This window comes from Psammomys obesus, unplaced genomic scaffold, assembly GCF_907164565.1.
Source record: "Psammomys obesus unplaced genomic scaffold, mPsaObe1.curated_primary_1811, whole genome shotgun sequence".
In the NCBI taxonomy this organism is placed as follows: Eukaryota; Metazoa; Chordata; class Mammalia; order Rodentia; family Muridae; genus Psammomys; species Psammomys obesus.
Window position 1 is genome coordinate 25,073,291 of NW_026592118.1, and position 13,057 is coordinate 25,086,347.

The following is a 13,057-nucleotide window of genomic DNA, read 5'->3' on the forward strand; positions in this document are numbered from 1 at the left end:
TTGCAATGTGCAGTTCACAGTCATCTATCTGCTTACCTGGCTGTAAAGCGGTGTACTAGGATTTACTCCTGTCTGACCGTAGCTTCGCGTTCATTGTCAGATTCTCCTCATCCTTCCCTCTTCCATGAGCCCTTTGTTCAGGTGATACATTTTATATGTCACGTGTGGTAAATTTATCATTAAAATGTGTTTATCATGTATGATGTGTATTAGAGGAATTATATTCTCATGGCTGGAGCTGTACTGAGCCGTGTGTTTTCTGTGTCCTTTTCCAGAGAGTGAAGGGCATTGTCCAACCCACATTGCTGTGCTGTGTCGAGGCAGAGTGTTTGTGTTTGATGTACTGCACGAAGGGTGTTTACTCACCCCGCCAGAGCTTCTCAGGTCTCTAAACTACCTTTTAAAGAAATTATGTACCTCTAATTAATTTTGTTCTTTGAAAATTTTACATACTTATAGAATGTATTCTTATTTTTCGCCCCCTACTTTTACTTTTCTCCTTGCATCCCTGACAGCTCTCCTTTTTCCATACAACTCTTTCCCACATTCATGACCTTCTGATTTGTGTGACTCACTGAGTTTGACCAGGGCTGTCTGGGCTCAGCAGTGGATACACAAGGGAAGACTTGTGTATCTCTGAGAATCTGTCAGTAGGCAGCTGTCTTAGTTACTGTTCACTTTCTATAAAGAGATACCATGTCTAAGGCAACTTGGAGAAGAAAGCAGTTAGTTGGAGTCTTGCTTACAATTTTAGAAGGGTTGATGTATTGTCTTCATGGTGGGAAGCATATTAGCAGGCAGGCAGGCAAGCAAGCATGGTGCTGGAAAAACAGCTGAGAGCTCACATGTGATCGCAAGTGGCAGACTGAGAGCGAGACTGGGCCTGACATGGTCCGTTGAAACTACAAAGCCCACTCCTAGTTGCTACCTCCTCCGGTAGCAAGGTCACACCTCCTAAACTTGCCATACAGTCCCACTAACTGGGGACCAGGCATTCAAATACGTGGACGTTCTTATTCAGACCACCACAGCAATACTTGGTTAATAGAGGGTAGGGCCCATGAGTCCCTCACCCATCAATGGCTGCCTATTGGTAGGCTCAATGCCAATAACCACCGCTGCTGTAAGCTCATGACTAGAATGCCTATGTTGCACTTAGCAGAGGACATTTTGTGGCCCTTCTCCCTATCTTCCAGCTTTTACATTCATTCAGTTTCCCATTCCTCCGTTTTCCATGAGCCATATAGGGAGTAGTATAAATGCCTTGTTTAGGGCTGAGCCACCAACCATCATTTATTCCTAACTTGCTGGTAAGCCCTGAGTCTCTGCATTCACTGCTGCTCACAGAAGAAAACTTCTCTGATTAATAATTGGAGTAGCATCTGTTTGTGGGTATAAACATAGGTACTTAAGAGACAGTTTGACCCTGTGTCCATTTTACTAAGCAACAGTACTGAGTCCCCCACAGGCCTCATGTAGCTATTAGGGCCCGTATATTTCCAAGCGTGTGGTTTTGACTAGGTCTACAGTACTAGATATAGATTAGATCCAGTATGATAACAGTTGGTTATCCCCATGACAGTCCTGCCTTCATGACACAGGTAGGTACATGGTGGTATTATAGTTCATAGAGTTTAGAGCGAGTCTGTTGATGCCTTTTCTCCTAGCTAGCTAGCACCGGAAGAAGTTTTAGCTCAGTTCCAGCTTGATCCTTTTCTACTTCATAATCAGTGTCTGTGGTTTCTTTAACAGTAGGATCTTATCTGGTTCTGGTTGGTGACTGTCTTGGTTAGGGTTTCTGTTGCTGGAATAAAACACCCTGAGCAAAAGCAACTCAGAAGGGAAACAGTTTACTTCAGCTTATGTGTCCTTATCACAGTCCTTCATGAAGAGAAGTCAGGGTAATTACTCAAGGCAGGAACCTGGAGACAGAAGGTCATACAGAGGCCATGGAGGGTGCTTCTTACTGACTTGCTCCTTATGGCTTGCTTAGCTTGCTTTCTTCAGGAGTAGCATCAGCTACAATGGGCTGGGCCTCCCACTTCAGTCACTAAGAAAATCACCACAACAGGGCAGTCTGGTGGGGGCATTTTCTCAGGTGAAGGTCCTTCTTCCCAAATGATGCTAGCTTGTGTCAAGTTGAAATAAAACTAGCCAGCACAGCAACCAAGAGGAATGGCAAGAGAGTCTTTCCGGGACCTCCCTGAACAGAAGCTCCTATGGAAGTACCTCACATCTCTCACTGGGGCTTTTAGTTAGTGACCTGTTGCTTTTAGAGCCAGCATTATGTAGCCTGTGGGATAACTCCCTTCAAATTTATTTTTATGTTTTTAATTTGGTTCCATGGCCTTTTTATACCTGCTTTTTAAAAAAAGCTGTATCATTTGAAAACAAGTATGTCATTTTGCCTCTTCCTTTTTCTCTCTCTGACCCTTCCCATGTATACCTACTTTTCCCTAGCTCTCTTTCAAATTTACGGCCTCTATTTCTTTAATTGTTCACACACACACACACACACACACACACACACACACACACACACAGCCAGCACCAGGTGGTCAGGCCTGGAATTATATACCTACTTGGACAGCTGTAGTGAACCAGCCTTCTTGTGTCCCCTGCACTCCTTTCTAAACGGGGTGGCCATTCCAGCCGGAGGATCAGGACTTAAGGTCAAGATCATCCTGGCCTTTGCCAGCTCCTGACATACTTGGACTATCTGAGGACTATCTCAGACTACTTCCTTGGGTATCCTTAGGTCTCAAGCTTTTGCTTGGCTTAAAAAAAAATGTTCAGAATAGCCTTTCTCTAAAATGACAGTAAGTTATAAAATAAGAGTTTCATACATGCTCGTCTTAAAAATAGCTTTTAATTTTTCAGTTTTATATATAGCATGTGTTGTAGTTGAAGAAAAGGAAAACATTACATATGTTAGCAATCCCATCTCCCTACTCCAGAATTAATTACTATTATTAGTTTAGTGTGTTCCATATTTCCAGATCAACTGTAGTGAATCTACTTGTACTATATGTTATTATTATGTGCCTTTTTACAATATTACAGAACGTTTCAAAACATAAAGAGACTCGCTTACAAGATGAGTCAGCTCCTAACGTCTTCAATTATGAATATCAGCACCTTTTCAACTATACCTTATTCTTCTTGGCTTACAGAGAATCAGGTTTCATTATGACATTCTTCAAGCAAACTTTGTTTTTGTTTCCTCTTCCCGGTCTTTCCTCTTCTCCTTCTCCCTTTGTCCTCTCTCTCCAACTAGCTTTCGTTTAGTTCTCATGTCACGTGTTACTTTCTCAGCAACACTCTCTCTCTTTCTCTCTCATGGTCTTTACCTGGTACATTCAGTTGTACTCTGTCTTTTCTTTCAACTCCGTGAATAACCTGAAGAAAATCTCAGACATTGTGTCTTTTAGTGTAAATATTTTAGTATGCTTTTCTAAAATATAAGTAAAATATACGTGTAACTAACCATATCACATCCAATGGCTTGTGGCGTAAAGTAGCAATAGTCCTTTAGTATATTAATTTATAATTACTTCTGATTTCCTAAATGATTTTATAAATGTTGAGTTGTATATATTTATATGTAATTTAAATGACTCTTAAAAACTTGATATAGTTGCATGTGGTAAATCTGTATATGTGGGTGCATGAACCAGTGCCTATGTGTGTATGTGTGTGTAGGCCAGCGGTTGACGATAGGTTGAAGAGCGGGTCTCATCCTGAACCTGGTGCTCTGTGACTGGCTAAAATGGTTGGCTAATGAGCCTCAAGGGATCTACCTGTCACTCTAGTCTCCCACTGCCATTCTAGCTCTGAGGTAACAGGCAGATGTCACCATGCCTAGCTTTGGCACATGCGCACTGGGGACTGAGCTCAGACCCTCATGCATACACAAAAGACACACATTGACTTGTACCTCAGCCCCTTAAATAGTATATCATTATTCAATATTTCAAACAAAAAGAAAACTACACTGAGTGTATTCCTAAATATCCATGTAATGTAAACCCCCACACAGGTCAAAATAGAGTAATGAAACAGGCTACTGCGAAGACCCTTGTACAAGACTCAGGTGTCTGGGGTATACCCAGAGGACTTGGCAAGTCATGGGGTGTGCTTCAGTCACTGCAGTAGGTAAGGACAGAGCCCAGTATGGTTTTACGAATAAGCGGTCCAGCTATTGTATGAATGCTGTAGTTCTCTACACAAGAGCTCTGCCTTGGATTTCTGTGTTCTACCAGGATAGGACATGAGGCTGACTTGCTCTTCTGCTCTATTACAGGCTTTTTTTTTTTAAAAATAAATAATCATTAATTTGAATGTGGTCCAGCTTATTAAACTTTGCCACATGAGCTCCATTTTTTAGTCTTTATTTTTTTCCCTCTCTGAAGTAAGCAGGAAGCGAAGCAAGCAAGCTCTCTCATAGATTCAGGGGTTTGATAAAGAAATCCTCATGTGCTCGTAGAATACAGTTCCAAAATAAAGCCAGATGGGGGTAGCACATGCCTTTAATCTCAGCACTCAGAAAACCGGCAGGCGGATCTCTTGAGTTCAAGGCTAGCCTGTTCTACAGAGTGAGATCCAAACCAGCCAGGGCTACGTAGAGAGACTCTGTCTCAAGGAGAGAGAGAGAGAGAGAGAGAGAGAGAGAGAGAGAGAACGATTTGTTGCAGGGAAATGATTTCTGATTAGTGTTGCAAATACACATAAGCAGAGGAAACTGTCCATCATTTTTGAATGATGATAGCACATATAAAGGATGCGACTGGTGCTGCAGTCATCATCATCATCATCCAGCAATTCCTGGATATTTTAAAGTTGTAGCTTCGTAGCACATGATGTGAGGAAGAAGGTCAAAAACTAAAGCTCTGTTGATTTTTCACTAACAAAAATATGTTCCTGTGCAGACCCTATTTTCGACTGCTACCTGTTTAAAGATAGTTGAAACACTTTATCCTCATCTAGTGGAGTCTTTAGATAATACAGGTTTCTTCCTCACCCCCCTTTTTCTTGTCTCTCTTTGAGACATGGTCTAATTGTATATTCCTCTGCCTTCTGGAGTGCTTGAATGACAGTCCATGCGCCACTACACATAGCTGAGTCTTTACAATATTATTGTCAGCATTAATACAATGATACTTAGGAAATCATTTAAAATTGGCTACATGACACTTATGTTTCTGGGTAAAACACAAATAATAATCGGCATACAGTAAGTTCTCTGTCTTTATATATGTTTACACAATTTTTAGTTAGAAGTACAAAATAGCTATAAGATTAACTAACTACCAGAATACTTAATCAAGTTCTCCCATAGAGAAGGTATTTATTTATCTAAACCCTGGAAGTTTACATTTTTAAAGTTTGAATTATATCATCTAAACTTATTTTTAAATATAAATTATTGTCCAATATACTTTTGGTATAAATAGAATACATAATCACAATACATATACATATATACATATAGTGTGTGTGTTCCCGCGCCCATGTGCGTGTGTATACAGGCTTTGTAGCTCCTATGTGTCCTGTCCAAGCTCTTTTTGAGTATGCTTTTTTTAATCTTCCATAAGACAACTGACATATATCCACAAGAAATGCTGTAGTGAACCTGTTGGACCCAGTATAGCAGCATTAACGAGTGAGGAGCGCACTCGATGGGCTAAGGTAATGGCTTATGCTGTTCTTTTTTTTGTACGCTAATCTTATTTTTTGTTTTCATTCTTTGAGAATTTCAAATAGTATATATATATTTTTTTTAATTTTATTTTTTTCTTATCAGTTACATTTTATTAATTCTGTATCCCAGCCGTGTCCCTATCCCTCATTCCCTCCCAGTCCCTCCCTCCCTCCCTCATCTCCACCGTGCCCCTTGCCAAGTCCACTGATAGGGGGGACCTCCTCCCCATTCATCTGATCCTGTTTTATCAGGTATCTTCAGGACTGGCTGCAAAGCTCTCCTCTGTGGCCTAACAGGACTGCTCCTCCCTTGGGGGGTGGGGAGGCCAAAGAGCCAGTCATTGAGTTCCTGTTAGAAATAGTCCTTGTTCCCCTCACTATGGGAAGCCAATTGGTTACTGAGCTACCACAGGCTACATCTGAGCAGAGGTTCTAGGTTACATTCATACATGGTCCTTGGTTGCATGTCAGTCTCAGAAAAGACCCTGTGCCCAGATATATTTGGTCCTTGTGGAGCTCCTATCCTTTCCTCATCAGACTAACTCCCCTTCTTTCTTATGATTCCCTGTACTCTGCAAATAGTATATTTTTATCATATTCTTTCTCATCCCTTAAATCCTCTCAGATTCTCCTTCCCCTTTCTACCTGCTCAGCTTCATGTTTTTGTCTCTGAAAAAAAAAATGGAGAAAATGGATTTTCCTTCTCCCAGAAGCTGTCATTGTGAATAGCTTGGTTAGGGGTGGGACTCTGTGCCTACTTCCCTGCCCTCATGCTGGGAGTTTTGTCTTCTATATGCTGTCGTGGTCTCTGCGACTTTAGATGTGCATTTGCTGTTGTATCTAGAAATTGCTGTTTCCTTAGAACTGTCCAGCACCTCTGGCTTTACAGTCTTTCTGCCTCTTCTGTATAAACCCCAGAGGGGAGGGGTGATGGAGACATCCCTTTCAGGGCTGAGCACTCCAAAGTGTCTCAGTCTGTACACTGTCTAGTCATGAATATCTGTGTTAATTTCAATCTTATGCTGCTCTTAAAGAACTTTCTCTAACAAAGCCTTCATGTTTTCTAGATGTGTTATGTTTAATTGTAATATAGAATAATCTCCTTGCCTTTTAGGCAAGAGAATATCTGATTGGTCTTGATCCAGAGAACTTGTCTTTATTAGAAAAAATTCAAACCAGTTTATTTGTGTATTCCCTGGAAGAAAGCAGTCCACACGTAACCCCTGAAGACTATTCTCAGGTAACTTTCTTGTTCTGTTATCTTCCTGCACAGTTCCCTGGAGGATTCTTATTATCTGCTGAACATGAGATTTTTTTTTTTTAAATCAGAGTCCTAATTTTTTTTCTTAGCTATGAACTACATTATGTACCAAATCGAACAGTGAGTAGTGCTCTGTAAAAACTTGGGTATTATTTGTGTACATGTTAGTGTTGTCTAGTCTTTTCCATCAATTGCATACCTAGAATATTTGCATGAAACATGGAGGCGAGTTAACTTGTCTTTCCAGAGCTGATATAAGACTATCTATAGCCTGCACCAATGTACCTGTACCTGTTGGGGTGGGGCTTCTATGGTAAGAATTTTATCACCCTTACAAGTGATTGGTTATACCATTCAGTTTTACTGAACACATTGACTGTTTAAGTGAGGTTAAGTGTAAATGTGGCTTATTTATATTTTTTATTTTCCAACCCTGGGTAATGCTTTTACCTCCTGAGAAACATAGTCACCGTAATAGCAAAGGCTTGTCTTTTGGAAGAATTTGTTATTTCATAATACATCCATCAGTATGAAATTATTTTGGGAGGAAAATCCAGGATTATAGATCTTGTAGTAAAAAACAACAACAACAACCCAATTTTTAGCTATATTTCAGAGAGGAGGAAATAGTTGAAGTATCATTTATGGAATAATTGAGTGTTGTTCAAACCATAGTACTTGGAAACACAGATCATAGCTCACTGTATTTAAAACATGTGCACACACATACACACACGAATGTGTACACATACATTCAAATGAAGCTCCATGAAACAGTGACTACATTTGCTATCTGCCATGTACTCTGCCATTTCTCTTTTGTTTTATCGTTCCTAAGGAATAGTATTTATTCTGCTGTAAATTGTATCACGACTCACTAGTATGCCAGAATCTACAGTTTGAAAACAAATATTGTCTTAGTGGTATATGAGTTGTTAGACGTTTTACTCTTAATGCATTAGGCTTCTCATACTACCCGAGTTTCAAAGGGCTTCTGCTTTTAATTGTGTGTATGTCCTGGGAACATTAATGAATAATGTATTAACATTCTATTTTCTGGTTAGTTATCTTGAAATTTGAGAACTAGCTGAAGCCAGACCCAGAATTATTATCTGTTGAATCTTAACAAAAATACCGTTTTATTAAATTTGGTTGACTTAAACATAAAAATAAAATGATGCGTATTCTTAAGCCTACTTGTAAACCACTGTCAAAACACTTTTAATTTAGAAAAATACAATGTTTTGTAGGTTTTTGAAATGCTTCTTGGTGGAGATCCAGCAGTACGGTGGGGTGACAAGTCCTTTAATATGGTTTCCTTTGCTAATGGAATATTTGGCTCCTGTTGTGATGTACGTATGTTACTAACAAGGTGCTACACCCCCCCCCACACACACCATTAATTTATCACGCTAACTTGAGGCTAGTAAACCACAAATACTTATCACACTGTGGCGTACTGTAAGTAAACACTTTTCTAGTTTTGTGTTGTTATAAAAAAAAGTTTTGTCAGTGAAAGCAGAACATAGGTCGGGTTTTTCTGTTGTAGGCCAATAGTTTGGAAGATGTCTGCAAAAGGGAATTTGAATATAATTTTTATGCGGAGTCATTTCTTAACACCTGTTGTTATCAGATAGTTCTCCTAGAGAAGAACACACCAACTGTCTATCCAGTAACAAATGGTCATCCCTGAAGACATACAAGTAACATACAGACTAGGCAGGTTATATTTAGAAATACATATATAGGTATATGTACATACATGCAAATAACAGCCATTAATGAAAAAAGAGTCCATGAATTTCAAAGAGAGCAAGGAGGGGTATATGGGAGGACTTGGAAGGAGTAAAGGGAATGAGGAAAATGATGTAATTATAATCTCAAAAGGAAAGTAAAAAACTATTTTTTAATAATCAGTAAAATAATTGAAAACCTATTTTCTTGCTAAAATTCATATTCTTACTTCAAGATATCAGGACTGCATGGCTATTTTCTTAAAATGACAGGATGTTTGGGACATTCGACTATGAATAATAAAATATCTAGAAATTGCTACCATTTTACCATTGTAAAAAAATGACTTCTTTCCTTGTTTATCTTTTATTGTGTCCCATGGACTTGACTAGCTCTGTCTTGTATTCAGGAAATCTGTAAACCAAGGAAATGAAAGAAAACAAAGGTCCAAAGCCTCAGGCTTACAGTGCGCTTGTGTCTGTTTTAGTAGTATGGAGAGCAAACAGAGGGTTTGGGGTACAAGTTGGGCCAGTAGTCTACACTGAGCTATAGTCCTGATCTTGTCAGTGGTTTTAGTTGTCATAATTCAATCAGTTTCTCTTGATGAAATTATCTGGATAACACAGACATAGTGTCTAAATATTTTCATTATAAAGATATTTCCTTGTTTTTGCCAATGTAGTACTTTTCAGGTAGACTGTCTGATGTGGTTATTGTATTTATAGCTTTAGGCTCACTGGAGCTCTCCTAGCTGTGTGACTCCAATAACCACCTCGTTAGGAAATAACCAACTTGTTCTAGTAGCTCCAGAAAAAGTCCTGAAAAAGTCTTGAAAAATAAATAGTTCTTATTCTGTAGGAGAGAATTGTATCATTAGGAAGTTGGATACTGAAAGGTGAGCAAAACTTACCCATTAAAAGTGAAGAAAGTGAACAATGCTAGGTCACGTTTTAATTTGACACAAACTACACAAAATCTTGTGTTTCCATCTCAGCATGCCCCTTTTGATGCCATGATTATGGTGAACGTTGCCCATTATGTTGATGAGAGAATCTTAGAAACAGAAGGAAGATGGAAGGTATGTCATAACAAGTCCATTATCCTTTTTTGCTAGTGGTTTTTTGTTGTTGTTTTGTTTTCCTCACGGATATATTTAAAGTCTTCTGTTTTCAGGGTTCAGAAAAAGTCCGGGATATACCACTTCCAGAGGAGCTGGTTTTCACTGTGGATGAGAAAATACTAAATGACGCCTACCAAGCCAGAGCCCAGCATCTTAAAGCAGTAGGTTCAGGGGTTTCTTTTACGTTAGCAATGTTTTCTATGCTAGCTGCCATATATGAAAATGTTGCTGTTACCCAAGCATGGCTTCTTAAAACATTTTAAAATTATAACCTTAACTCCTTTAATTCTTTATGTCTAATGAGTAAAGCAAATAATTTCATTCCCTTTCAACTTTCAGTTTCTCCTTTCTGTGATTTTTTTCACTGCTCCTGTTTAATTTTCTGTTAGGCATCTGATGTACAGATAGCAGCATATTCCTTCACATCATTTGGCAAAAAGCTCACCAAGAAGGAAGCGCTTCACCCTGATACCTTTGTTCAGCTTGCTCTTCAGCTCGCCTATTACAGACTTCACGGACGGTAAAGCACTTGTCTCCTTGTTCGTACCTTACTTCCTGTGTTTTACAGGCCCATTCCTTCCTAACTCCATACTGGATTTTCTCACCTTTTCTTTCTTTGAGGTCTCATCAGTTTACTACATCCCAGTCTAAAGCAATTGTACACTTTTTCCCATTGATTCCGTGTCATGACCGTTTGGTACTTTTGAAGGATCCACTCTCTAAGAATGAGTTACTGTGTGAAACCATTGTGCACATTACTGGCTTGCGGTCCCTCTTCAGCGTATCCTTTGACCCACACAGTTACATTTTGATCCAGTGTATTTTCTTTTTCTTTTGTTGCATATCAAAGAAATCAAACAAATGTAAAGCAGTGAAGGTTTTCCCATTTTCTTCAAAGATTTTAAAACTGCTAGTTCTTACTGTAGATCTGTAATCCATCTAAGTTCATTCCCATACATTGTGTAAGGAAAGGGTCTGTGTTAGGATTCTTCATAGAGTCAGCCTATTCTGTGTATGTCCGTGCAGTTGAGGGCAGGCATTTAAGAGATGAAGCTAATCTGGATTCGGCTTACATGGTACAGAGGCAGTGTGAGCTATGCAGCAACAGCAAGCTGGTGCTGTGATTCCGTGTGAGTACGCATTCTTGAGAAGGGGGGCGAATGGCTTGTCCATGCCCCAGTCCGATTCTAAAGACCTAACGGTCAGGAGCTGCAGTGTTCAAGGGCAGGAAAACTAGATGCTGCAGCTCACATGGTGATCATTTCTGTCTTCTGAGTAGAGTCCAGCTCTACACAGGCTCTCAGGAAATTAGGTGATGCCCACCCACGGGCAAAGGCAAACTTTCTCTTGGGCATTCCTCCCTTTCTGGGCGTTCTTCCAAGGAAAGTAATACATGAAATGAATTATCACGGCCTCCAATTTCATGCTTTTCCCAGTGTCTTTCCACCTTTACTGGCACTGTGGAAGACACTGTGCTTTCCCCAGGAGAATGGTCTTCTGACCACTTTTGAAAATCAGTTGACTGAAGATGTGACCCTTTGTCTTCAGTTGGCCTGCATGGCTGCTTTTTTTTTTTTTAATTGGAGACTGTTGTAAAGCTGAAAAGGTTAGTCATCCAATGTCCATTATAGGGTAATTCTGTATATTTTGGATATCTTGAAATTGTATATAAATTTTAAAATGTATTTTTCCAGCTTTACAAAAAACAATATTGAAATTTGCATGGAGTCTTTAAGCTGCTTTAGTTGCACTGCCATCTTGAATGTAGATTTAAGTCTTCATTTTTTCCACCAGTATTTAGGTTTCAATGTCTATTCCTGTTCAGTTCCTTAAATTTAATCTTGATAATTTTACTTTTTTTCAATGCTTTTTGTAAGTGGACTGGTTTTCTAAATCTCTGTTCATCACAAATGTGAAGAAGAAATATAGCTGATTTTTGTCTGTTGATTTTACACCCTCAAATGTCATGGTATTAGCTCTCACCATTTTTAAAACAGTTTTTTTGGGGGGCGGTTCTAAATGTGAAGTCAGATTCTGTGATGAGTGGTGGTTTTCTTTATTTCCAGCTTGGATGCTTTCCTTTCTTTCTTGTGGTTCTGTGGTGTGGATGGAGGTGGAGATGTAGACATTCTTTCCTCCTTGTGTGAGCTGGGTTTTCATAGAAACTATATTATGATGTTGAGGGACTTGCCCTCTGTTCCTGGCTTACTGTGTTCTGATTGTGAGTGAGTATACAGGTTTTGAACTGTTTTTCTGTATGGACTGAGATGAATGGATGGGCTATTTGTGATTTTGGCCACTCCCAGCCTGGCTCCTTGTAGCCCTGAATGCTACCCATTGTTTTACCTGCCACTGATAACACTGGAAGCCCTGTTCAGTTTCTTTGCATTACCAGTAATTTCCTGTTCATTCTGCAATCTTTCCATTCATGCATCTTAAGAAATATCGAATTCCTTGGGCAGAGGATAACAAACAACTTATCTAACGTAAACTATTTTTATCTTCTCCCCATGTAACCTGGAAGTCCTGGCTTTCTTGGCAAGGTTGCAAAGCCTTGAGCAGCCTTTAAAAGAAAAAATTCAGCTTTTCTTATTTCTGGCTTATGCAAGATTGGCTTTCTGTGAACTAGCTCATTACAAGCAGCATTGGAGATGTCAAGCAGATGCTTATGAGCTCCACATATTGTACTTGATCCATCTGTCTTTGAATATTTAAGCATAAGAATTCCTGTCCCTGTCTTTCTCCTATTGCATTTTATTTAATGAAGAAACTGGGGCATTTCTGTGTACTTTTGTGTAATTTCTAGAATTTCTAGTGTTCTCTGGTATGGGGCTCTTTCTCTTTAGTCTTTAAGTGTCTAGCCCACTCCATAGGGTCATTCCCACCATGGTAGTTGGCTCCTTTCAGAGCAAGGAAGTAAAAAAGAGAACTCTCTTTATAACCTAAGAATCCTTTACTTTTGCTATGTTCTCTGAAAGTCACTAACTCCAGTCCACACTCAGAATGTGCCAAAGCATGTATAGCAAGAAGAATGGACCATTGGGGACCATCTTGGAGAATGCCTATCACATCCTATGATGCATACAACCTGAAATTAGCTGAGCTGTTGAAAATGGCCCATGTTAACTGGGTGGTGGTACAACAAGCCTTTAATCCTAGCACTCGGGAGGCAGAGGCAGGTGGACCTCTGTGAGTTCGAGGCCAGCCTGGTCTACAAAGCAAGTTCCAGGACTGCCAGGGCT

General features: G+C 39.6%; 1 protein-coding gene across 2 annotated transcripts in view; it reads left to right on the forward strand.

Moving 5' to 3' along the window:
* Positions 1-13,057, forward strand: part of Crot (carnitine O-octanoyltransferase) — a 32,700-nt gene that overhangs the window by 14,999 nt on the left and 4,644 nt on the right. For both annotated transcript variants that reach the window (XM_055612751.1, XM_055612752.1), the window contains 7 exons: positions 276-384; positions 5,595-5,688; positions 6,815-6,940; positions 8,212-8,313; positions 9,690-9,773; positions 9,869-9,976; positions 10,205-10,335. In XM_055612751.1, coding sequence (XP_055468726.1) covers positions 276-384; positions 5,595-5,688; positions 6,815-6,940; positions 8,212-8,313; positions 9,690-9,773; positions 9,869-9,976; positions 10,205-10,335 — 754 coding nt within the window. The remainder of the gene's footprint in view (positions 1-275; positions 385-5,594; positions 5,689-6,814; positions 6,941-8,211; positions 8,314-9,689; positions 9,774-9,868; positions 9,977-10,204; positions 10,336-13,057) is intronic.